The sequence below is a fragment of the Andrographis paniculata genome, unplaced genomic scaffold (genome assembly GCF_009805555.1).
Source record: "Andrographis paniculata isolate CXL003 unplaced genomic scaffold, ASM980555v1 Contig30END, whole genome shotgun sequence".
NCBI lineage: Eukaryota > Viridiplantae > Streptophyta > Magnoliopsida > Lamiales > Acanthaceae > Andrographis > Andrographis paniculata.
In genome coordinates, this window is record NW_026137563.1 from 2,854,209 (window position 1) to 2,875,613 (window position 21,405).

Genomic DNA, 21,405 nt, shown 5'->3' on the forward strand with positions numbered 1-21,405 from the left:
ACTGGCACAATAATAATTTCTTCGTCAAGAAAGAGGAATCTTGACAGCCATGTGGTGTCATTATTAAATTCCTGGGTTTCTGCTCTTGTGCAGACAATGTATTGAGATAAAACTTGCAGGAAGACACGGTAGCCATAATATAAACTGCAACATACCTTTAGATGTCCATTTTATGAGGAATCTGTAATTGAAAAAAAAAAAAGAGCCTATTTTCTTGTAATTCAAAATTTTTCTGAACATTTTATTTCTAGTGGCACGATGGATTTATATATTGGACCAGATCCAGATAAGACAATACTCTCCAGAACGCTAGTAAACAATAATAATACTGCTATATGAGCTGTGTAATTAGACTATGGTAAATGACAGGGTAAAGGAAAAGCTGTTGTCTCTTCAAATTGTACATAAGATAGTGCAAATTAATATTTGTAAATTCTAAGTGTGATCCTCAAGTAAGTGGACAATGCTTCTAGGTTCTATCTAAAATGTGCAAGTTTGTATAAATATTTTACGGTTGAACAAACCCAAGATTTGAGTATGAATTTACACACTTGAATTTGTGAATTTCGTAGGTAATCAAGTATTATTGTTTCTATATTCTTTATCATATACAGAGATACTTATGTAAAAAAGAAAGTATCTCAAAATCTTCACAAGCCAAGAGGCTAGTGGCTAAGAATGTTAAGAATCGAAACCCTAGTTTTGACTAAACTCCTGAACAAGGTTTCCAGTCCTTCTTCAAGTTCCTGGATTGTCATTTCAGACGCTCTCAGCTGCTTCAATATGTTTTGCATGTCCATGCCTTTTTGTGACTTGGAAATGTTCAATAAACAGAGATCCTCGATGCTGCTTTCTGGATCAACTTCTGAATGCACGCGGCTTGCCTTTGTGAACTTTGAGATCAGTGACCAGCTTCTCTGGCTTGATATTTCCTTCTCCCCAGACACGAGTGTCAATACAGATTTTAGTGTTGCAAGAGTGTGGGCCTCTGCTTCCTTAAGCACTACCCTGATTGTTTTCAGATCACAATCTGAGCTTGTGGCTTCCTTAGAGTTCTTGTTGGAGCTCTTCAAATTCTTGGCATACTTGTTGATCATCTTCTTGATCTTGTTTCTTGAGTTGACATAAGAGCTAATGTCAATTGCCGAGGCTGTCTCGCCTTTATTCCTCCTGATCGAGGATTCAAAATCCTGAACCGATTCCTTGGTCAATCGTACAATGTCTCTTGAAAATTCACACAGATCCACAATCCTGAGAGATCCCTCGAGCATCTCATTTATGAATTGCCCATGGGAGAGAGCTTGTTGGACTGAAGACAGCTGAATAAGGTTACTGATGCCTTCATGTAAGGCTCTAAGGCCATCCAAGTTTGCACATACAGAAGAGGCTGATGTTGATGCTGCTTCTGAGGATTTCAACCTGCATAGTTGATCCTCAACAGACTCCACTGCAGGGTGAGATTGTGAAGGAAAACTGTTTGATCGAATGTGGAAATTAGCCATCTTGTCAACTAGAAAATGAACACTTAAGAGCTAGATGTGTTGAATCCTTGATAAAAGATGTCAAGTTCTTCAATGCATTTGTTTGGTATGAACATAAGATGTACTTATATAGATAGTAGATCTAGAAAACAAAAGGAATATATTCCACCTGTCATGTCTCATTACTGTTAGAATTAAAAGAATACGTCTGTACACGAGCTCCATGTCCCATGGATCTTGAACAAATGAAATTTATAAACTGAATCATACAGATCTCAGCTACATTATAATTACTCATCTTTTACCACAGGAATCTTGACAGACAAGAATTTCATTTAATAAACTCACCAGTGAAGCAGGGTTAAGTGACTGGTCACCCATCTTCAGACACTGATGGAAAAAATAGTCAATGTTGTTGCACAATTTTCACATAGAGGAAATTTAGTTGTTTGCATGGTCCCAAAAGTTAGACTTATTTTGTAAAATAAACAAGTTAGAATTACCCGAAATTAGTCATTATTCACCATTAACAAAGCTGAGGTGGCAATTACAGAGATACTGAAGAGCATTTGGGATTAGGAAAAAATTTACTGCATGTGTGCTACTGAGGTGGTTCATCATTCCACTGCATACATCAAATTTAGTTTACAAGTAGAAATTATTTTTTATTGCAGGGACAGCAATTCAATATGCAAATCCAATGATAATCTAAGTTGAAAATACAAACCAATACTGAAAGAAATATGTAGAGAAACAAAGCTATTTCTAATTTGCAACCATACTAACAGCCGAAATAGAAAGTGCCAAGATGAGAGCTAGTCAGCAAAGATAAGAATAAATGTTGGATATTGCTTTTATACTTTCATTCACTGAACAAGTATAGATATTTACAATCATCTACAAGACAGTATTCACTGTCTGAAAGTGACATTCTAGTAGTTCAAGGCATTAAGCAATGAAACTCTAGTTTTCACCAATGTCCTATGGTAGGCTTCCAATTCCTCTTCAATTTCTTGGATAGCAATCTCTGATGATTTTAAGTTCTGCATGTCTACAGAGTCCATGCTTTTTATCTGACTGGATTGAGTTACCATGGAAAAAAATGACCAGCTCCTTTTTTTCGATGATGCTTCTTCACCGGATAAAAATTTCAGGGCAGACTTAAGGATTGAAAAATCCAAATCCCCAGTCTCCTTGAGGATCACTAGTATGGCTCTGAGATCAAAGTCTTCGCCCATGTATGATGTGTTGCTTCTGTTGAAGTTCTTGATGTACTTTTTGACCATTTTGTTGATCTTCTTTCTGGAGATCATGAAAGCCTCAATGGCATCTGCTGTAGCAGCTTCACCTCTTTTTCGCCTTAGAGTGGATTGAAGTTCCTGAATGGACCCCTTGGATAAACTCAGTACATCTTTTGCAAATCCGCAGAGATCCATAAGTCTAAGAGACTCCTCAAGCAATTCGCTGGTCCATTTCTCACTCCCTTCTGCAGAGAGCGCCTGCTGGAAAGATGGCATCTGAATCATATTGTTGACGCCCTCGTGCAAATCTCTGAGGTTAGCCAAGTTTGTACATACTGAAGCTGCCGAAGTTGATGTCCCTTCAGATGACTTTAGCCTGCATAGTTGATCTTCAACATCATTTATCACAGGGTGCGATTTTGAGGGGAAACTGTTTGATCTGATATGCAAATTTTCCATTTCCTGTTCTTTTCCTTTTCAAAGAACTGATGCTGGTTTAGGAAGTGGAAATTGAGTCCTGAAAAGAAGTATGAGGTTGAATCCATCTATTCTCCACTTCTTATATACATATGAAATAGAAGACAAACATAAGGCATCTTTTCCAACTCAATTGTCATGGAGCTACTGCAAATTCAAATAATTTTTGTATTATGCACGAATTCATTGTCCCCAACAACATCAACATTTGAAGACACACTCGAAATTATTCAAATTCCAGCCATATTATATATAATTATCTCTTGATAAACATAAGGAATCGTGACAGCCATTCTCTCCATGTATAATTGCTCCCATTGCCATAAAAGGCTTAAATGCAACATGCAGAAGCACACGGTGAGCTTACTAATTGTAAGATTCATGTGCATATTGGAAAAATATGTCAGCCTGTGCACATTTGACAAACCTGCAATCTATACAGGTGAGCCTATAAGTTGTAAGATGCATGGATGGTTTGACATTTTCTGTGTTTTTCACCTCTGATATCCATTTGATAGAAAAGTTGACTTGATTTTCAACTTTAAACAAGTTAACAAGCTGTGGTGAAAATGAAGTGGGTAAAACGTGGAAGTCCAGCAGCAATACCGGGAACTATCAACCGGGCATCATCTATCATTTGCACAGCTTATTGGACAAATACAGAGAACTGAATTTATCATTTAGAATAGAAAAGGTAAAGTACTATTGATTATTAGTATCATTTTGTTTTTTTTTTTTTTTTGAAAGGACATGAAAATAGCATTATAAATGATAGTAATACCTTTTACAAATAGAGAAGCTGAACCAAATCTTGTCTTATATATCAATTTCTTTTCTTTTTTCTTTTTTTTTTCCGAAAGGATATGAAAATGTTAGGCAATTGGATGTAAATTCAAGAATGCATTATTAGGTTGTTTTTAATATAAGTTAAACAATGATACTCCAACAGTACTTTAAGATTTTAAAAATAAAATATTAGAATCAATGAGCTTTGAATTGGGGACCATATTGACTATCAAAACAGAAAGTGCAAAGATGAGGGAATGAACAGTTCTGAATAAAGATTGAAGATTTTCTTTATATGTCATTCATTGTACAAGTATACATATCTACAGAGTATATAATTTCTGTTTTGTAATGGGAAAATTCTAGTGGTTAAGGGCATTTAGCAGAGACACTCTAGCTTTCACCACTGTCCTATAGTATGCATCCAATTCCTCTTCAATTTCTTGGATGGCAACTTCTGTTGATTTGAGCTTTTTCAATAAGTTGTGCATATCAGCAGCTTCGGTTTGTTTTGCATGGCCGGTTGGAGTGAGCATGGAAATCAATGACCAACTTCTTTTCTTTGATGAACCCTCGTCACCAGACAAAAACATGAGGACAGACTTTAGGATTGAAAATCCAAAACCTGTTGTCTCTCTAAGCATCTCAAAAACAGACTTCAAATCAGAGTCTTCACCCATGAATGGACTGTTATTTTTGTTGAAGCTCTTGAAGTTCTTGGTGAACTTGTTGACTGTCTTTTTGATAGTTTTTCTTGATGTCTTATAAGCATTGGTGACATCTGCAATAGATGATTCACCCCTGTTTCTTCGTATGGTGGATTGAAGTTCTTGAATGGATCCCTTGGATAAATTCAGAATGTCTCTGGCAAATCCGCAGAGATCCATCAGTCGAAGAGACTCTTCCAGCAACTCATTGGCCCATTTCTCACTGCCTTCTGTGTTGAGGGCTTGTTGGAATGAAGGCATCTGAATCAAGCTGGCAACACCCTCTTGTAAATCTCTGAGGATAGCCAAGTCTTCATATACTGATATTGAGGTCCCATCGGAAGACCTTAACCTGCGTAAATGATCTTCAACATCACTTGTCACAGGATGAGAATTAGAAGGCAGACTGTTCGATCTAATATGGAAATTTGCCATTTTCTTTTTCTTTTTCTCCTCTAGAGAGAATGCTTTTGGGCTGAATTTCAAAGGGGAGCTTGATGTTGGTTTGAAGACTTCTCTTTTCTATGCATGCATATATATATTGGGATAGATGGCAAACAAAAGGCATCTTTTCCACCTAATATGCCGCACAACCAATGCACGTTGAAATAATTAGTTTATGCGCACGAATTCCTTGCTCCCCATTTCTTCAACATTTTGAGATAATATATCTCAATCATATAGATCTGAGCCACATTAAAATTCTCTCTGCATGAAGCATAAGGAATCTTGACAGCAATGTTTTCAGTATATTAATTTTGCAATGCTTCTCTTGATCGGACAAAAGACTCATAAACCACATGCAGTAGCACACAGGGAGGAATTATTTGCATTGCAATAGACCTGAAGTTTGCAAGTTCTGCTGTAAAAATTAAGTTGGTAAAATGTTGAAGTCTAGCAGCAATAAGGGGCACTATCAATCAGGCATCATCTATCATTTGTACAGCTTATTGGAAAATTACAGAGAACTGAATTTATAATGGTGAAGTAGTATTTATTTATTTTTTCAGGCTCAGTTTTGGGGTCAAATAGCATTCATAAAGATAGTAATACCTTTTTTCGAATAGGGAAGCTGATCAAAATCTTGTCTGATATATACAGGTTAGTTTTATGACAGGAAGTTGCTCATTTTATTTAGGCAACTGGATCTAAGTTCAAGAATACATTATGAGCTCGTTGTTAATATAAGTTAAAACATCATGCTTCAACAATGCTTTAAGATTTTAAGAATAAAATGCAAGAAGCAATTAGCTTTGAATTGGTGACCATATTGAGTATCAAAGCAGAAAGTGTAAAGATGAGAGGATGAACAGTTCTGAATAAAGATTGAAGATTTTCTTTATGTCTCATTCATTGTACAAGTATACATATCTACAGAGTATATAATCTTCTGTTTTGTAACAGGGAAATTCTAGTGGTTAAGCACATTGAGCAGATACACTCTAGCTTTCACCACTGTCCTATAGTATGCATCCAATTCCTCTTCAATTTCTCGGATGCCCACTTCTGTTGATTTGAGCTGCTTCAATAAGTTGTGCATATCAGCAGCTTCGGTTTGTTTTGCATGGCTGGTGGGAGCGATCAATGAAAGCAACGACCAACTTCAATTCTTTGATGAACCATCCTCACCAGACAAAAACATGAGGACAGACTTTAGGATTGAAAATCCAAAACCTGTTGTCTCTCTAAGCATCTCAAAAACAGCCTTCATATCAGAGTCTTCGCCCATGAATGGAGTGTTGTTTTTTTTTAAGCTATTGAAGTTCTTGACAAACTTGTTGACTGTTTTTATGATAGTCTTTCTTGATGTCCTATAAGCATTGAGGACATCTGCAAGAGATGATTCACCCCTGCTTCTTCTTATGGTGGATTGAAGCTCTTGAATGGATCCCTTAGATAAACTCAGAATGTCTCTGGAAAATCCGCAGAGATCCATCAATCGAAGAGACTCTTCTAGCAACTCATTGGCCCATTTCTCACTGCCTTCTGTGTTGAGGGCTTGTTGGATTGAAGACATCTGAATCAGGCTGGCAACACCCTCTTGTAAATCTCTGAGGATAGCCAAGTCTTCATATACTGATGTTGAGGTCCCATCGGAAGACCTTAACCTGCGTAAATGATCTTCAACATCACTTGTCACAGGATGAGATATAGAAGGCAAACTGTTCGATCTAATATGGAAATTTGCCTTTTTCTTTTTCTTTTTCTCCTCTAGAGAGAATGCTTATGGCCTGAATTTCAAAGAGCAGCTTGATGTTGGTTTGGAGACTTCTCTATTCTATGCATGCATATATATATTGGTATAGATGGCCACCAGAAGGAATCTTTTCCACCTAATATGCCAGACAACCAATGCACGTTGAAATAATTATTTCGTGCCCACGAGTTCCTTGCTCCCCATCTCTTCAACATTTGGAGATAATATATCTCAATCATATAGATCTGAGCCACATTAAAGTCGCTCTGCATGAAGCATAAGGAATCTTGACAACCATGTTTTTAGTATAATAATTTTACATTGCTTCTCTTGATCAGACAAACGACTCAAAAACCACATGCAGTAGCACACGGGGAGGAATTATTTGCATTGCAATAGGCCTGAAGTTTGTAAGATATCTGTAATTAAAAAAAAAAAATAGAAAAATTGCTTCTTGTATTAAAATATCTTATATACAGTCTCATTCTGAAGTTCATTATGGAAAATTGTATATTACACCAGAACCAGATAAGATCAATAAGTCATCACCACTCACCACCCCATGCAAAGAATTGATAATCAATACTGCTAAATAGACTGTGGTATTAGGATAATTGATAGGCTAAACATGAAGTTGTAAAAAAAATTGCAAAGTACAATTTTTAAGAATGTGTTTAATGTTATCTGTGCACAACAGTAAGAATCAAAACATCAAGTCCTGAGCATTCCTATCATGTATCACAGGGAAGAAATGGAAACTCCAATCCCAAAGTGCAGCTTGCTTTAGAAATATAAAACAGCAACACCAAAGATTTAGTAATAACAGCCTAATAGCCAATTTTCTTTTGACCAAAGTGAAAATAGATATTGAATATAAATTTGAGCACTGAAATGTAGGTATCAAGTATTGTTGATTGTATTCCTTTAGCTCATTTACAGATTTATACAGATATAGGTATGGTTAAGAAGTTCCAAAATTAGATACTGCAATTTAGCTTAGAAAAAGTGAAATACTATTTATTCATTTTTTTACGGCACAGTTTTGGGTTGAAATAACATTAGTAATACCTTTTACGAATAGAGAAGCTGATCAAAATCTTTTCTGATATATACAAGTTAGTTGTATGACCAGAAGTTGTTCATTTTATTTCGGAAATTGGATCTATGTTCAAGAATACATTATGAGGTCGTAGTTAATATAAGTTAAAACATGATACTTTCAACAATGCTTCAGATTTTGAAAATAAAATGTAAGAAACAATTAGCCTTGGATTGGCGACCATATTGACTATAAAAACAGAAAGTGTAAAGATGAGAGGATGAACAGTTCTGAATAAAGATTGAATATTTTCTTTATATGTCATTCATTGTACAAGTATACATATCTACAGAGTACATAATCTTCTGTTTTGTATTGAAAAATTCTAGTGGTTAAGGGCATTTAGCAGAGAGACTCTAGATTTCACCACTGTCCTATAGTATGTATCCAATTCCTCTTCAATTTCTTGGATGGCTACTTCTGTTGATTTGAGCTGCTTCAATAAATTATGCATATCAGCAGCTTCGGTTTCTTTTGCACGGCTGGTTGGAGTGAGCATGGAAAGCAATGACCAACTTCTTTTCTTTGATGATCCCTCCTCACCAGACAAAAACATGAGAACAGACTTTAGGATTGAAAATCCAAATCCTGTTGTCTCTCTAAGCATCTCAAAAACAGCCTTCAGATCAGAGTCTTCACCCATGAATGGACTGTTGGTTTTGTTGAAGCTCTTGAAGTTCTTGGAAAACTTGTTGACTGTCTTTTTGATAGTTTTTCTTGATGTCTTATAAGCATTGGTGACAGCTGCAATAGATGATTCACCCCTGCTTCTTCTTATGGTCGATTGAAGTTCTTGAATGGATCCCTTAGACAAACTCAGAACGTCTCTGGAAAATCCGCAGAGATCCATCAGTCGAAGAGACTCTTCCAGCAACTCATTTGCCCATTTCTCACTGCCTTCTGTGTTGAGGGCTTGTTGGATTGAAGACATCTGAATCAAGCTGGCAACACCCTCTTGTAAATCTCTGAGGATAGACAAGTCTTCATATACTGATGTTGAGGTCCCTTCGGAAGACCTTAACCTGCGTAAATGATCTTCAACATCACTTGTCACAGGATGAGATTTAGAAGGCAAACTGTTCGATCTAATATGGAAATTTGCCATTTTCTTTTTCTTTTTCTCTTCTAGAGAGTGCTTTTGGGCTGAATTTTAAAGAGGAGCTTGATGTTGGCTTGAAGACTTCTCTATTCTATGCATGCATATATATTGGGATAGATGGCCACCAGAAGGCATCTTTTCCACCTAATATGCCACCCAATAGTTGCACGTTGAAATAATTATTTTGTGCGCACGAATTCCTTGCACCCCATTTCTTCAACATTTGGAGATAATATATCTCAATCATATAGATCTGAGCCACATTACAATTCTCTCTGCATGAAGCATAAGGAATCGTGACAGCCATGTTTTCAGTATATTAATTTTGCAGTGCTCCTCTTGATCAGACAAAAGACTCAAAAACCACATGCAGTAGCACACGGGGAGGAATTATTTGCATTGAAATAGGCCTGAAGTTTGCCATTCTAAAAGGAATCTGTAATTGAGAAATAAAAAATGATGAAATGGCTTCCTCTATATTAGAATATCACAGATACAGTCTCATCCTGAAGTTGCATGATGGAAATCTTATTATACACCAGACCAGATAAGATCAATAGGCCATCACAATCAATACTGCTAAACATGATGTGGGATTAGGATAACTGACAGGTTAAAGAAGAAGTTGTAAAATATTGTGAAGTACAATTTCAAATTGTGTGTACAATGTTGTCTGTGCACAACAGTAAGAACTAAAAGATCAAGTCTTGACACTTTCTGTCATGAATATCACATGGAAGTAATGGAAAGAACACAGATAGGTATATGTATTTGAATTGATCTCCAAAGCATAAGTCCACCTTTCCATAGAAATAAAAAGCAGCGACTCCATTGGTATAGTTATAACAGACAAATAGCCATTTTTCTTGTGACCAATGTGAAAGTAGACATTGAATATAAATTTGAGCACTGAACATGTAGGTAATCAAGTTTTATTGTATTCCTTTTGGTCATTTACAGATTTATACAGAATATGCATGATCAAAAAATCCCAAAATTAGCACGAGGCTAATAGCTAAGAATGTTGAGAAGAGAAACTCTAGTTTTAACTAAACTCCTGAAGAAGGCTTCCAATCCCTCTTCAAGTTCCTGTATTATCATTTCTGATGCTCTCAGCTGCTTCGATACATTTTGCAAGGCAATGCTGTCCATGCCTCTCTGTGACTTGGGAAAGTCCAAGGAGTACAACTCCTCGAAATTGTTTTCTTGCTCAACCTTTGAATGTACATTGTTGATCTTCGTGAGCTTCGAAAGAAACGACCAGCTTCTTTGGTTTGATCTTTCCTTTTCTCCAGACAGGAGTATAAATACAGAGTTTAGTGCTGAGAAAGCTTGGACCTCTGCTTCTTTAAGCAAAGTCCCAATTGCATTAAGGTCACAGTCTGAGCCTGTGACTTCTGTAGAATTCTTGTTGAAGCTCCTCAAATTCTTGACACACTTGTTGATCATCTTCTTGATCATGTTTCTTGAAGTGGCATAAGAGCTAAAGTCAACTCCGCATGCTGCTTCTCCTTTATTCCTCCTGATTGAGGACTCAAGATCTTGAACAGATTCCTTGGTAAGTTGCACAATGTCTCTGGAAAGTTGACAATGATCCACAAGCCTGAGAGATCCCTCGAGCAACTCGTTTATCAACTCCTGACCTTGTTTGCGAGAGAGCTCTTGCTGGATTGAAGACATCGGAATTTTGCCTTTTATAGCCTCATGTAAGACTCTGAGACCATCCAACTTTGCACAGACATATGAGGCAGATGTTGACGCTGCTTCTGAGGACTTCAACCTGCAGAGCTGAGCCTCAAGGGATTCCACTGCAGAGTGAGATTGCGTTGGGAAACTGTTGGATCGAGACTTGAAATTCACCATCTTTTTAGCCTATGAAAGAACTACTGAAGTTAGAATGCCTTCTTGGTAAAGATGTCAAGTTCTTCAATGTATTTTTTTGGTATGAGCCTCAGCTGTATATTTATATGAAGAGGTAGATAAAGAAAACAAATGGAATATATTCCACCTGTCAAGTCTCATACTGCTGGATTTAAGATTATTATTCTGCACACGAGCTCCATGTCCCATGGATCTTATGAAAATGACAAAGAACAAAACCCAATAACACAGAGCTCTGCCACATGTTAACGCTCATCCAGGAGCATTAGGAATCCTGACAGATATGAAATTCACTTTATAAATAGCTCTGTAGTCTTAAATGCTGGCTAATCAATGAACCCGTGCAAAAATGTTTCTCTATGTTCGAGATTACCTGTGTATCAGATAATTATCTATATATATACAAACAATAAGAATTGTCCTTAAATCTGTCTTGATGCATATAAGACAAATTTGCAATCTAATCATACACGTGTGCATAGTAAATATTAGTTCATATCCTATTACATTTGGCATATATATCTTCATCCAAGAATTTCCTACAATCCTAGAGGCCGTTTAAATTATTGATGTACTTCTTAACCATTTTAGCAAACTTCGATCTTAAGATGATATTAGCATTGATGCCATCTGATGCAGCTGTTTCAGCTCTTCTTCATTTTACAGAGGATTGAAGTTCTTGAATGAATCCCTTATTCAAACTCAGAACTTTTCTCGTGGGCTGATGCCATATACTTTCCACAGCACATATATAAAGGTGAAAAACAAAATCCATCCATTCCAGCTCAACTACCTCCTAACCACTGCAAGTTGGAATATTTTTATCTTGTGCACGAACTTCTTGCTCCATTGATATTTAAAAATTAATGAAATCCCTACATAGAGATCTCTGCTTATTATAATCTCTCTTCATGAAATGCAAGGAATCTCGACAGCCTCGCACGAGGGTTATACAATTATATGAGGCTGTTTTGTCTTACTTGGGAAAAGGACTCACCTACGGCGAATGCAGCAGTACACTGTACACAATTAAATATAATGCAACATGCACAGGGATGGCCACTTGAGGGATTTGTAATATAAAATAGATGGTGCTTGTATAATTAAGGCCTGAACGTGGTATCATTTTTTAGCTGCAGCATGGTAAACAGTCTGTGGTAATAACACGAGGAAAATGATAGACAAAAGTATAAACTGTTGCATGTGCAACTGGAAATAATATAGTGCCATTTGTCAGTTTTCAGCAATAAATTAGGTTGGGGTAAATGCCATATTCAATCATGAAGTTTACTGCTTAGTGATGGAGATTTAACATTCATATTACACAAAAATTATCAATGTTATCGATTGATTGATCAGGTTGAATTCAACTATCATCAATTCAGTCATATTGATTTACTGTAAAGATAGGCATGCATGTTAGTTACTTTGTTGTTTTTTAACATAGCAATTTACTGTCATGTTCTTGTAATTCAAATCCAATGTTGTATTAGATATGTGGTGTTAAAACTGATGAGTTGTTTTATATAAGGCAGGAAGAAACAAATAGAGAAATTGTGGACGAATTTATGCGCAGCAATTTGTAGTAATCAAGTTTCATTGATTGTTTTGATCATGTACAGAAGTATACAACTTTTCACAATTTAGCACTAGCTGATAGGCTAATGATTAAGAACATTAAGAAGTGAAACTCTAGTTTTCACCAATGTCCTGTAGAAGGCTTCCAGTTCCTCTTCGAGTTCTTGAACAGCCAATTCCGAAGATTTAAGTTGCTCAAAAACATTTTGGACATCTGCAGTGTCCACGCCTTGAGTGAACATGGACGTCAATGACCAGCTACTTTTCTTTGATCTTCCCTTCTCAGTGGACAAAACCATTAGTGCAGACTTCAAGACTGCGAAATCAAACTCCGTTGTCTGTTTCAGCATCTCCATGATGACCTTGAGATCAGACTCATCATCCAAGAGAGCCGTCCAGTTTTTGTTGAAGCTCTTGAAGTTCTTGATGAACTTGCTGATCATTTTGTTGATCTTCTTTCTTGAGGTTAGGTAAGCACTGATGTCACCTGTGGTAGCATTGTCGCCTCTGCTTCGTCTAATAGAGGATTGAAGTTCTTGAGCAGATCCCTTTATTAAACTCAGAACTTCTCTGGCGAATCCGCAGAGATCCACAAGTCCAAGGGACTGCTCAAGCAACTCATTAGTCCATTTCTCACTGCCTTCCGCAGCAAGAGCTTGTTGGATTGAAGACATCTGCATCAAATTTTCAACCCCCTCGTGCAATTCTCTGAGGCTCGCCAACCTTGCACTTACTGAAGTGCCTGATGTTGATGTCTCTTCAGAGGACTTTAACCTCTGTAAGTGATCTTCAACATGATTGACCAAAGGATGAGATTTCGAAGGCAAGCTGTTTGATCTAACATGAAAAATTGCCATCTTGCTTTTTTTTTTTTTTTTTTTTTTTCAGAAAGAGCTTCTTTAAGAAAGTTTTGAGAATAGAAGATGAGAAGGTTTGAGGGTTTGAAGCTATCTCTCTCAACTCACTATATATAGAGAGATTGGCAAAAGAAAAGCAGCATCTTTTCCGCCTCAAGTTGCTCACAACCGCTGCAAGTTGAACTAAATAATTATACGGCACACGGGTTCCTTGTTCGCCAAATCATTTAAAATTGGAGATGAAATCCCAATCGTAGAGATCTCAGATCTCAGCCATATCATAGTTATTTGTTCACAATGCATTAAGAATCTTGACAGGGAAGAAGTTTATATAATAATGCTGCATGTTGGTCTTACTCAGACAAGTGACTTGAAATAAAACATGAGGCAGCATGCCGGATTGAATTACTTAGATAAACTATACCCAAAACCACCATTATATGCAAAACCTATAGTTGATTGTGCTGAGAAGGTGCAAACATGGCCTTAATCCACGGTTTCAATTATTTAGATAAAATTATCATCGTCACCAACCATTAGTGGAGTATTTAATACTGTTAAACATGGTGCAGCAGGGCAAGTAATTAAGCTAATGGCCAAGTTGATGCACGTTCACTTTGGCTAATCGTTTTGCAAGCACATGGTTGCTGCGTCATACTGCAAATAATGTGTGTTTTGGTCATACAGTCGTGTATCATCTCATGGTAAATTACTGATGTAAAAAGAAGTATACTGACTGGTTATTGTATAGAGAATAAGTTTTGAGGTAATAATTCAAGTACTGAATTGTATTGATCAAGTATCTGTATTGATTCTTTGGATATGTACAGGAGTATAAACAGGTCTAATGACTAAGAACATTGAGGAGAGAAACCCGAGTTTTGACTAAACTTCTAAACAGGGCTTCCAATCCCTCTTCAAGTTCCTGAATCATTAATTCTGATGCTCTCAACTGCTTCAATGTATTCTGCAGATTAATGCCATCTACGCCTTTTTGTGACTTGGGAATGTTAAACAAATCATTGACGCTGCTTTCTTGCTCGACTTCTGAATGCACACGGCTGGTCTTTGTTAACTTTGAAAGGAATGACCAGTTTCTTTGGTTCAATTTTTCCTTTTCCCCGGACACAAGCATCAATACAGATCTTAGCGCCGAGAAAGCATGAGCCTCTGCTTCTTTAAGCATAGTTCCAACTGCATTAAGATCACCATCTGAGGCTGCGACTTCTGTAGATTTCTTGTTGAACCTCGTCAAACTCTTGGCATACTTGATGGCCATCTTCTTGATCTTGTTTCTTGAGGCGACGTAAGAATTGAAGTCAACTGCTGAGGTTGCTTCGCCTTTATGCCTCCTCAATGAGGATTCGAGAACTTGAATAGATTCCTTGATTGATCCTACAATCTCTTTCGAAAATCCACAAAGATCCACAAGCTTGAGAGATCCCTCGAGCAGCCCATTTATCAATTCTTGACCTTTCTCGTGGGTAAGAGCTTGTTGGATTGAAGACATCTGAATCAGGTCATCGATGCCCTCATGCAAGATTCTGAGGCCATCTAAGTTTACACATATACAAGAGGCTGATGTCGATGCTGCTTCCGAGGACTTCAACCTGTTCAGCTGATCCTCAACGGATCCCATCGCAGGATGAGATTGTGATGGAAAACTGTTTGATCGAGTGTGGAAAGTAGCCATCTTTAGCAGAAGAATTAAAGACTGAAAGTGTGTCGAATTCTTGATATAAGATGTCAAGTGCTTCTTGCCTTTTCTCCCAAATGAGCAAATGTACATGTATATATATATAGAGATATACAGAGAGGCAAGCAGATTAAAGAAACAAAAGGAATAAATTCCACCTGTATTGTCACACAAATGCTGAAATATATAATGCATAAGATGCCTGCACACGGGCTCCTTGTCCCATGGATCTTGAACAAATGAACCGTAAGAAAATGCAGAAATGTTTCTGGGAATCAACGATTAAATGTACATGGTCAGGCTGGAGGTTTCTGATCTTCAGACAGTGATGCAAATAAATATTCAGAAGAGTGTTTTCTTTGCTCTTATTTCTGAATCTGAATAATATCTGTATTTTGGAAAGTACTAGAAATTAGGAAAATAAAAAAAGGAAAATCATGAGTGGATATTACCCTGCCCACGTAGAGCCAATCCAGACGACAATTGCAATCTATGGCGTCCATTTCACCACAAGCCCTAATTGCACTTCTCAAGTCCATTACGCATTTCCACGTTACCTTCGTCTAATATCTCTTCCCCGGTCAGTACCCACTACACAATTCGTTCTACAATTTTGAGAATTGCAGCGAGAGCAGAGGAGCTCGCCAAGTCTAATAATGGTGTCGTCATTAACGAATCCTTTGCTATCCAATTTTTTTGGTGCCCGAATCGCTTCTCCTCCGACGCCCAAGACGATACCAAGAAAAGTAGTTGTTCCACAATCAGTTCTTGAGAATAAGAGCCCCAAGAAACCGAAGAACATCCCCAGCCACGCCGCTCTAGCTGCTTTACTCTTCTCTTCAATCTCTCCACAAGCATTAGCATTGGATAATGCATCGCCGCCGACTCCTCCCCCGCAGGTGATTGAAATGGAGGCGCAGAAGTTGGGAAATTCGTCGCCGTTTGGGCAAAACCTTGTTTTGAATGCTCCGAAGCCTCAGGCCCAACCTGCTTCTGATCTTCCCGACGGTTCCCAATGGCGATACAGCGAATTCCTGAACGCGGTGAAGAAGGGAAAGGTTGAGCGAGTGAGATTCAGCAAGGACGGAAGCGCCCTTCAGCTGACCGCCATAGATGGGCGTCGGGCTACTGTGATTGTCCCCAACGATCCGGATTTGATCGACATCTTGGCGATGAACGGCGTCGATATTTCGGTCTCCGAGGGCGATTCCGGAAATGGGCTGCTGAATTTTATTGGGAATTTGCTGTTTCCTCTTCTCGCTTTTGCAGGGCTTTTCTTCTTGTTTCGACGGGCCCAGGGCGGTCCCGGAGGGCCCGGAGGACTTGGTGGGCCGATGGACTTCGGCAGGTCCAAGTCTAAGTTCCAGGAGGTGCCGGAGACTGGTGTTACCTTCGCTGACGTGGCCGGAGCCGATCAGGCCAAACTGGAGCTGCAAGAAGTGGTTGATTTCTTAAAGAATCCCGACAAGTACACTGCCTTGGGTGCAAAGATCCCCAAAGGCTGTCTTTTGGTGGGTCCGCCGGGCACCGGAAAGACCCTTTTGGCGAGGGCGGTGGCCGGGGAGGCCGGCGTGCCATTTTTTTCATGTGCAGCTTCAGAGTTTGTGGAGCTGTTTGTGGGCGTTGGGGCTTCAAGAGTGAGGGATTTGTTTGAGAAGGCGAAGTCGAAAGCGCCTTGCATTGTGTTCATCGATGAAATTGATGCTGTAGGGAGGCAGAGAGGGGCGGGTCTTGGCGGTGGCAACGATGAGAGAGAGCAGACCATTAACCAGCTCTTGACTGAAATGGATGGATTTTCCGGCAACTCTGGTGTCATTGTGTTGGCTGCGACTAACAGGCCGGATGTTCTTGATGCGGCGCTGCTGAGGCCTGGGAGGTTTGATCGACAGGTTACTGTCGACCGGCCTGATGTTGCTGGCAGAGTCAAGATTCTCCAGGTTACTGAGCTTTTCTGAAGTCCTTACTTTCGGCGCAGCAGTTTTGCTAACCAGAGATTCTTGCCATTGCAGGTGCATTCGAGAGGCAAGGCACTGGGTAAGGATGTCGATTTTGAAAAGATTGCGAGGAGGACGCCAGGCTTCACGGGTGCGGATTTGCAAAACCTGATGAACGAAGCTGCCATACTTGCAGCGAGGCGGGAACTTAAGGAAATAAGCAAAGATGAGATCTCTGATGCTTTGGAAAGAATTATCGCTGGACCGGAGAAGAAGAACGCCGTAGTCTCTGATGAGAAGAAGAGGCTGGTAGCTTATCATGGTATGAAATTATTCGAAAACCGATTTGGGGCTTTCGTAATTTGGCTGTCTTTAACACGTAACGTTGATTGTAGAGGCGGGGCACGCATTGGTTGGCGCATTGATGCCGGAGTACGATCCGGTCGCCAAAATCTCAATAATTCCGCGCGGCCAAGCCGGAGGCCTTACCTTCTTCGCGCCAAGCGAAGAGAGGCTTGAGTCGGGGCTGTACAGTCGAAACTACTTAGAAAATCAGATGGCTGTTGCGCTTGGTGGAAGGTTGGTTCGGTTTTGATAATCTAACAGTTCTTGAGCGAAAAAGGCAAGCGATCACCAATCTAATCATTGCAGGGTTGCCGAGGAGGTTATTTTCGGCGATGAGAATGTTACAACAGGTGCATCAAACGACTTCATGCAAGTTTCGAGGGTTGCGAGGCAGATGGTCGAGAGATTCGGGTTCAGCAAGAAGATCGGACAGGTGGCAATCGGCGGCCCCGGTGGAAATCCTTTCCTTGGCCAGCAGGTACACTAACTTAGCAAATCATTACATTAGCGCGCTATCGATTAACAAAAAGAGCACGACTGGCCTTCTGTGACTGCAGATGTCGTCGCAGAAAGACTACTCCATGGCGACGGCAGACGTGGTGGACGCCGAAGTTCGAGAGCTCGTCGAGAAAGCATACTCAAGAGCCAAGCTTATAATCACGACCCACATCGACATTCTACACAAGCTTGCTCAACTGCTCGTCGAGAAAGAAACAGTTGATGGAGAAGAGTTCATGAGCCTGTTCATTGATGGAAAAGCTGAACTCTTTGTGGCCTGAAACTTTGCTGTGTATATTTGTTTAATATAGTCTTCGAATTTTCAGTACAGTACAGTGTTGTATGATCAAAACTAAATAGACTCCAAAAGAATGAATACCCCTAATCCTCTATAGTTTGCATTATTTGAAAGAATAACTTTACATATACAATGTATCTCCTTTAACTTTCATCGACCTGATTCGAGGCCCAGCCTGCAAATTTCTTGGGCCGTAGGCCCATACCAGTGGGCCGATTGTTTCCTCAGCTTCTTAATTCCTTGGACACATCGATCCATACTCAAAGTCGCAACCTTTTTTCTTGCACCCGCGAGGCGAGTCCCGGCAACCTTATCGAATAAACCTTGCCAACCTTCCTCCCATTCCCTATGAGCATCACAGAGATTTATAGTGTTGTTTCGCCACTCCATCCAGCTCCACCCTCGATAAAGCCGATTCATTACAGGCCCAACGCAGGGCCCAGTGCAAACGGGCTTGCAAGGTCGACATTTAGCGCCGCTCAATGGGCCTGGGCTCGACATGGCTGCGACCGGCACTCCGAAGCCGGACGGAGGAAATTTGTAGCAACGATCGGTCACTATACAAAAAGGTAAGGCCTTGGCAACAAAGTCGACATTTTGAGTGGTGAGTTGGGCCTTGAAGGCAGCCTCGGAGTTAAGTTTCGTTAACTTGGCCGAGTCGAGCTTCGGAATTAAGGATAGCCTCGAAAGTGCTACGACCGAGGTGTTGTAGTCCCCTAACCCAAACCGATCGTTCAGCCCACCATACTGCGAGCCCGCCGGGACCAAATATTTACCCCGGATGAAATTCTCTGGGCCCAATGGGCCGGCCCAGTATCCGTCTACCCGGGTCCGGATTATCCAATCATAGGTGAAGCTGTGCTCTTCTTGATACTCTTTGATCATTGTTAGACATCCTTCGACCAGATTGAAGTACTGCAATAAGCCCTGCAAAAGAAAGAAATTGGGCAGAATGTAGAATGGTGAAATTTTGGCAAAAATTATATGCCTAAACTTATTATTGTTGCCTAAAAAGATGGGGGGCCATCAATTTGACCTCATTAAATGCAAGTAGCAACTAAGTTCAAACCCTAATTACAGTAATCAGCCTGGTGCAATAGATTCTTGATGACCTCATTAATGGAAAAATCAGCAGTTATGATGATGACTATCAAGTTTCAACCTCATTGAAAAGTCCAAACGTAAAAGAGTTCATCTTCAAAACTTGCAGCTGGAGAAAATTCACCTCAAGACAAATAAACCCTAATGGAATTTCGAACAAGATGACGACAACAACAAACAGACGCGTAAGAACGAAGAGCCGTGACGCCAGAAATTTTGGAAAAACCTAATTTTAGCCATTCAACAATGCACAATAAACATTCCACTCTCACCAATCCGATCCAACATCCACAGCAAGACAACAGAATCAATCTCCCACCAAAAATGGTACGATCTAACTAAAAAAGCATCTTATTAAATTAGCATCGCACCTGAATACCGTTCGGCGAGGTGTGCGCGGTGAGGACTCGGAGCTCCTGCGGGGTCTCGGGTATGCGTTTGGGTTTGAAAATCTTTACAGAAGCGATTCTGGGGGAATCGCTCAGCAACATAAGCTTATACGAATTGGAATCCAAAGGACTATGGAGGAACAGATCCGATTTCTCGTAGACTCGAAGGATCCTTTCCAAAATGGAGGGGCCGGTGAGCTCGAACCGCCGCGCGCCGCCCACCAAACAGACGGCAATTCGGGACCTATTCAGCGGATGCAGCTTAGGTTGAATTGGGCGAGCTCGGATTAGGGATTTGAAGGGGATAAGGTTGGAGACGGAGACGAGCAGAGTGGTGGGGGAAGAGGAAGAGGAAGAGAGTGAAACATATGCGACAAGTGTGAGGGAGAAGAGGATGAGAAGGAGGAGCCTCCAGTCGAGATCCAGGACCCGTTTGGGGAATCGGGTCAGGATCTTTACCGGATTCCTCATCCCTGCTGCTGCTGCATGTAAGAAAGTTGATTTTTCTTCTTAACTCGGAGCTTGGGAAGTTCTTTCAATGGAAGACGAGAGTAGAGGGGAGGGAGGAGACAAGGTGCAATAAAGTAGCAACAACTTCTCAAGGACTGTTCGAATGGAAGCGTGGCTCTCGTTGGTTGGTTTTTGGAATTCTTCTGTGTGACGAAATGAAGGGTTTCGATGAAGAAGATGATGACGATGAACGTGGAAAGCGATTGAACCAGGGGTAAAAGATTTTTGGGTTTATATAGTATTTATTTATATATATAATAAAAAAATGCCTAAGTTGATTTTATTGTCAACCAATTTGGTGTGCCTGTGACATTGATGTAATTAAATGAAGCTCGTCAAATGTTAATGATGTAATTGATCTGGATGGATTAATTTGCATTGTATATGCTGATTAATTGCATCTTATAAATATATATATATTTTTATTTATTTCTCTACAAAATTTAATATACTAGTATATTTCAAGAATACCTGCTAATAATTTTTTACATATAAATTGTATGCTTAAAAATTAGAGAAAATAAAAACAGTTTCTTAATTGAATTCAATGATGATGACAAAGATCAAAAGACATGGGTGGAACTTTCCATCTAAGTCAAAATAATTAGCAGTTGGGTTGGGTGGACCGGACCACCCATTTTCAAGAATTACATTTACACCTGTAATGAATCACCCAATCCTAATTTCATTTGTGAAAACCTGACAAAATTATTATTTATTAATTTGAGGTTGACACCAAAAAATGGGGCTGATGATGACTGAATTAATAATTTCCAAGGGAGAACAGCAATGCCAGCAATGCTGCTGAATGGGGAAATAAATTAAATAATCACAGACACGTTATTGGCCTACTTATCCCTGTAAAGGGATCACCATAGATTTATTCACGAGAGCTTCTCACAATCAATGTCGTCAATTCAATATTAATATCATATTATATTTTAAAATAATATTTATAGGAAAACATTTTATTTTAAAATACTAAATGAAAAAAATCGAATTTCTCACTCAACCATTTCATTTAGATGGTCTATGGAAAACAATGAAATTTATCCAGTTTAACCAATTATTTTATAACATGTGTTCTGACTTTTTAATATTTTTTTTAAAATAAAAAACAATTAATTTAACTAAAATTACAATTTTACCCTCCAATTTTTTATTTTTTCTTTCATTCGTAAACACTTCCATCTAAATTTCTCTCCCGTAATATCATCGACACTCTAACCCT

The 21,405-nt window shown here is 39.2% G+C and overlaps 10 protein-coding genes across 13 annotated transcripts; 1 reads left to right on the forward strand and 9 right to left on the reverse strand.

The window, feature by feature from the left end:
• Positions 1-523: 523 nt before the first annotated feature.
• On the reverse strand, positions 524-1,502 carry LOC127246568 (uncharacterized). Its single transcript, XM_051268011.1, has one exon. The coding sequence runs from the start codon at positions 1,500-1,502 to the stop codon at positions 666-668; it is 837 nt and encodes a 278-aa protein (XP_051123968.1). The 3' UTR covers positions 524-665.
• Positions 1,503-2,413: 911 nt separating this feature from the next.
• LOC127246569 (uncharacterized) lies at positions 2,414-3,181 on the reverse strand. Its single transcript, XM_051268012.1, has one exon. The coding sequence runs from the start codon at positions 3,179-3,181 to the stop codon at positions 2,414-2,416; it is 768 nt and encodes a 255-aa protein (XP_051123969.1).
• A 1,166-nt stretch (positions 3,182-4,347) lies between these two features.
• On the reverse strand, positions 4,348-5,127 carry LOC127246570 (uncharacterized). The gene has a single exon (XM_051268013.1). It carries the CDS (start codon positions 5,125-5,127, stop codon positions 4,348-4,350), a length of 780 nt encoding a protein of 259 aa, XP_051123970.1.
• An 884-nt stretch (positions 5,128-6,011) lies between these two features.
• LOC127246871 (uncharacterized) lies at positions 6,012-6,938 on the reverse strand. Its single transcript, XM_051268493.1, has one exon. The coding sequence runs from the start codon at positions 6,707-6,709 to the stop codon at positions 6,296-6,298; it is 414 nt and encodes a 137-aa protein (XP_051124450.1). The 5' UTR covers positions 6,710-6,938; the 3' UTR covers positions 6,012-6,295.
• A 1,375-nt stretch (positions 6,939-8,313) lies between these two features.
• LOC127246571 (uncharacterized) lies at positions 8,314-9,093 on the reverse strand. The gene has a single exon (XM_051268014.1). The coding sequence runs from the start codon at positions 9,091-9,093 to the stop codon at positions 8,314-8,316; it is 780 nt and encodes a 259-aa protein (XP_051123971.1).
• A 1,002-nt stretch (positions 9,094-10,095) lies between these two features.
• Positions 10,096-10,950, reverse strand: LOC127246572 (uncharacterized). Its single transcript, XM_051268016.1, has one exon. The coding sequence runs from the start codon at positions 10,948-10,950 to the stop codon at positions 10,096-10,098; it is 855 nt and encodes a 284-aa protein (XP_051123973.1).
• A 1,679-nt stretch (positions 10,951-12,629) lies between these two features.
• Positions 12,630-13,403, reverse strand: LOC127246573 (uncharacterized). Its single transcript, XM_051268017.1, has one exon. The coding sequence runs from the start codon at positions 13,401-13,403 to the stop codon at positions 12,630-12,632; it is 774 nt and encodes a 257-aa protein (XP_051123974.1).
• A 768-nt stretch (positions 13,404-14,171) lies between these two features.
• On the reverse strand, positions 14,172-15,667 carry LOC127247027 (uncharacterized). Of its 4 annotated transcripts, none has more exons than XM_051268728.1 (2): positions 15,552-15,667; positions 14,172-15,067 (listed from the first exon to the last, which is right to left on the reverse strand). In XM_051268728.1, the coding sequence occupies exon 2, from the start codon at positions 15,040-15,042 to the stop codon at positions 14,248-14,250; it is 795 nt and encodes a 264-aa protein (XP_051124685.1). In that variant the 5' UTR covers positions 15,043-15,067; positions 15,552-15,667; the 3' UTR covers positions 14,172-14,247. The 4 variants fall into 4 exon arrangements, with proteins under 4 accessions (XP_051124685.1, XP_051124683.1, XP_051124682.1 ...); XM_051268726.1 differs by having other exon boundaries at positions 14,172-15,164; XM_051268725.1 differs by having other exon boundaries at positions 14,172-15,367.
• LOC127247025 (ATP-dependent zinc metalloprotease FTSH, chloroplastic) lies at positions 15,620-18,280 on the forward strand. The gene is made up of 5 exons (XM_051268723.1): positions 15,620-17,036; positions 17,109-17,355; positions 17,429-17,612; positions 17,685-17,856; positions 17,936-18,280. The coding sequence occupies exons 1-5, from the start codon at positions 15,756-15,758 to the stop codon at positions 18,155-18,157; spliced, it is 2,106 nt and encodes a 701-aa protein (XP_051124680.1). The 5' UTR covers positions 15,620-15,755; the 3' UTR covers positions 18,158-18,280.
• On the reverse strand, positions 18,146-20,404 carry LOC127247026 (uncharacterized). Its single transcript, XM_051268724.1, has 2 exons — positions 19,647-20,404; positions 18,146-19,101 (listed from the first exon to the last, which is right to left on the reverse strand). The coding sequence occupies exons 1-2, from the start codon at positions 20,133-20,135 to the stop codon at positions 18,325-18,327; spliced, it is 1,266 nt and encodes a 421-aa protein (XP_051124681.1). The 5' UTR covers positions 20,136-20,404; the 3' UTR covers positions 18,146-18,324.
• Positions 20,405-21,405: the final 1,001 nt, after the last annotated feature.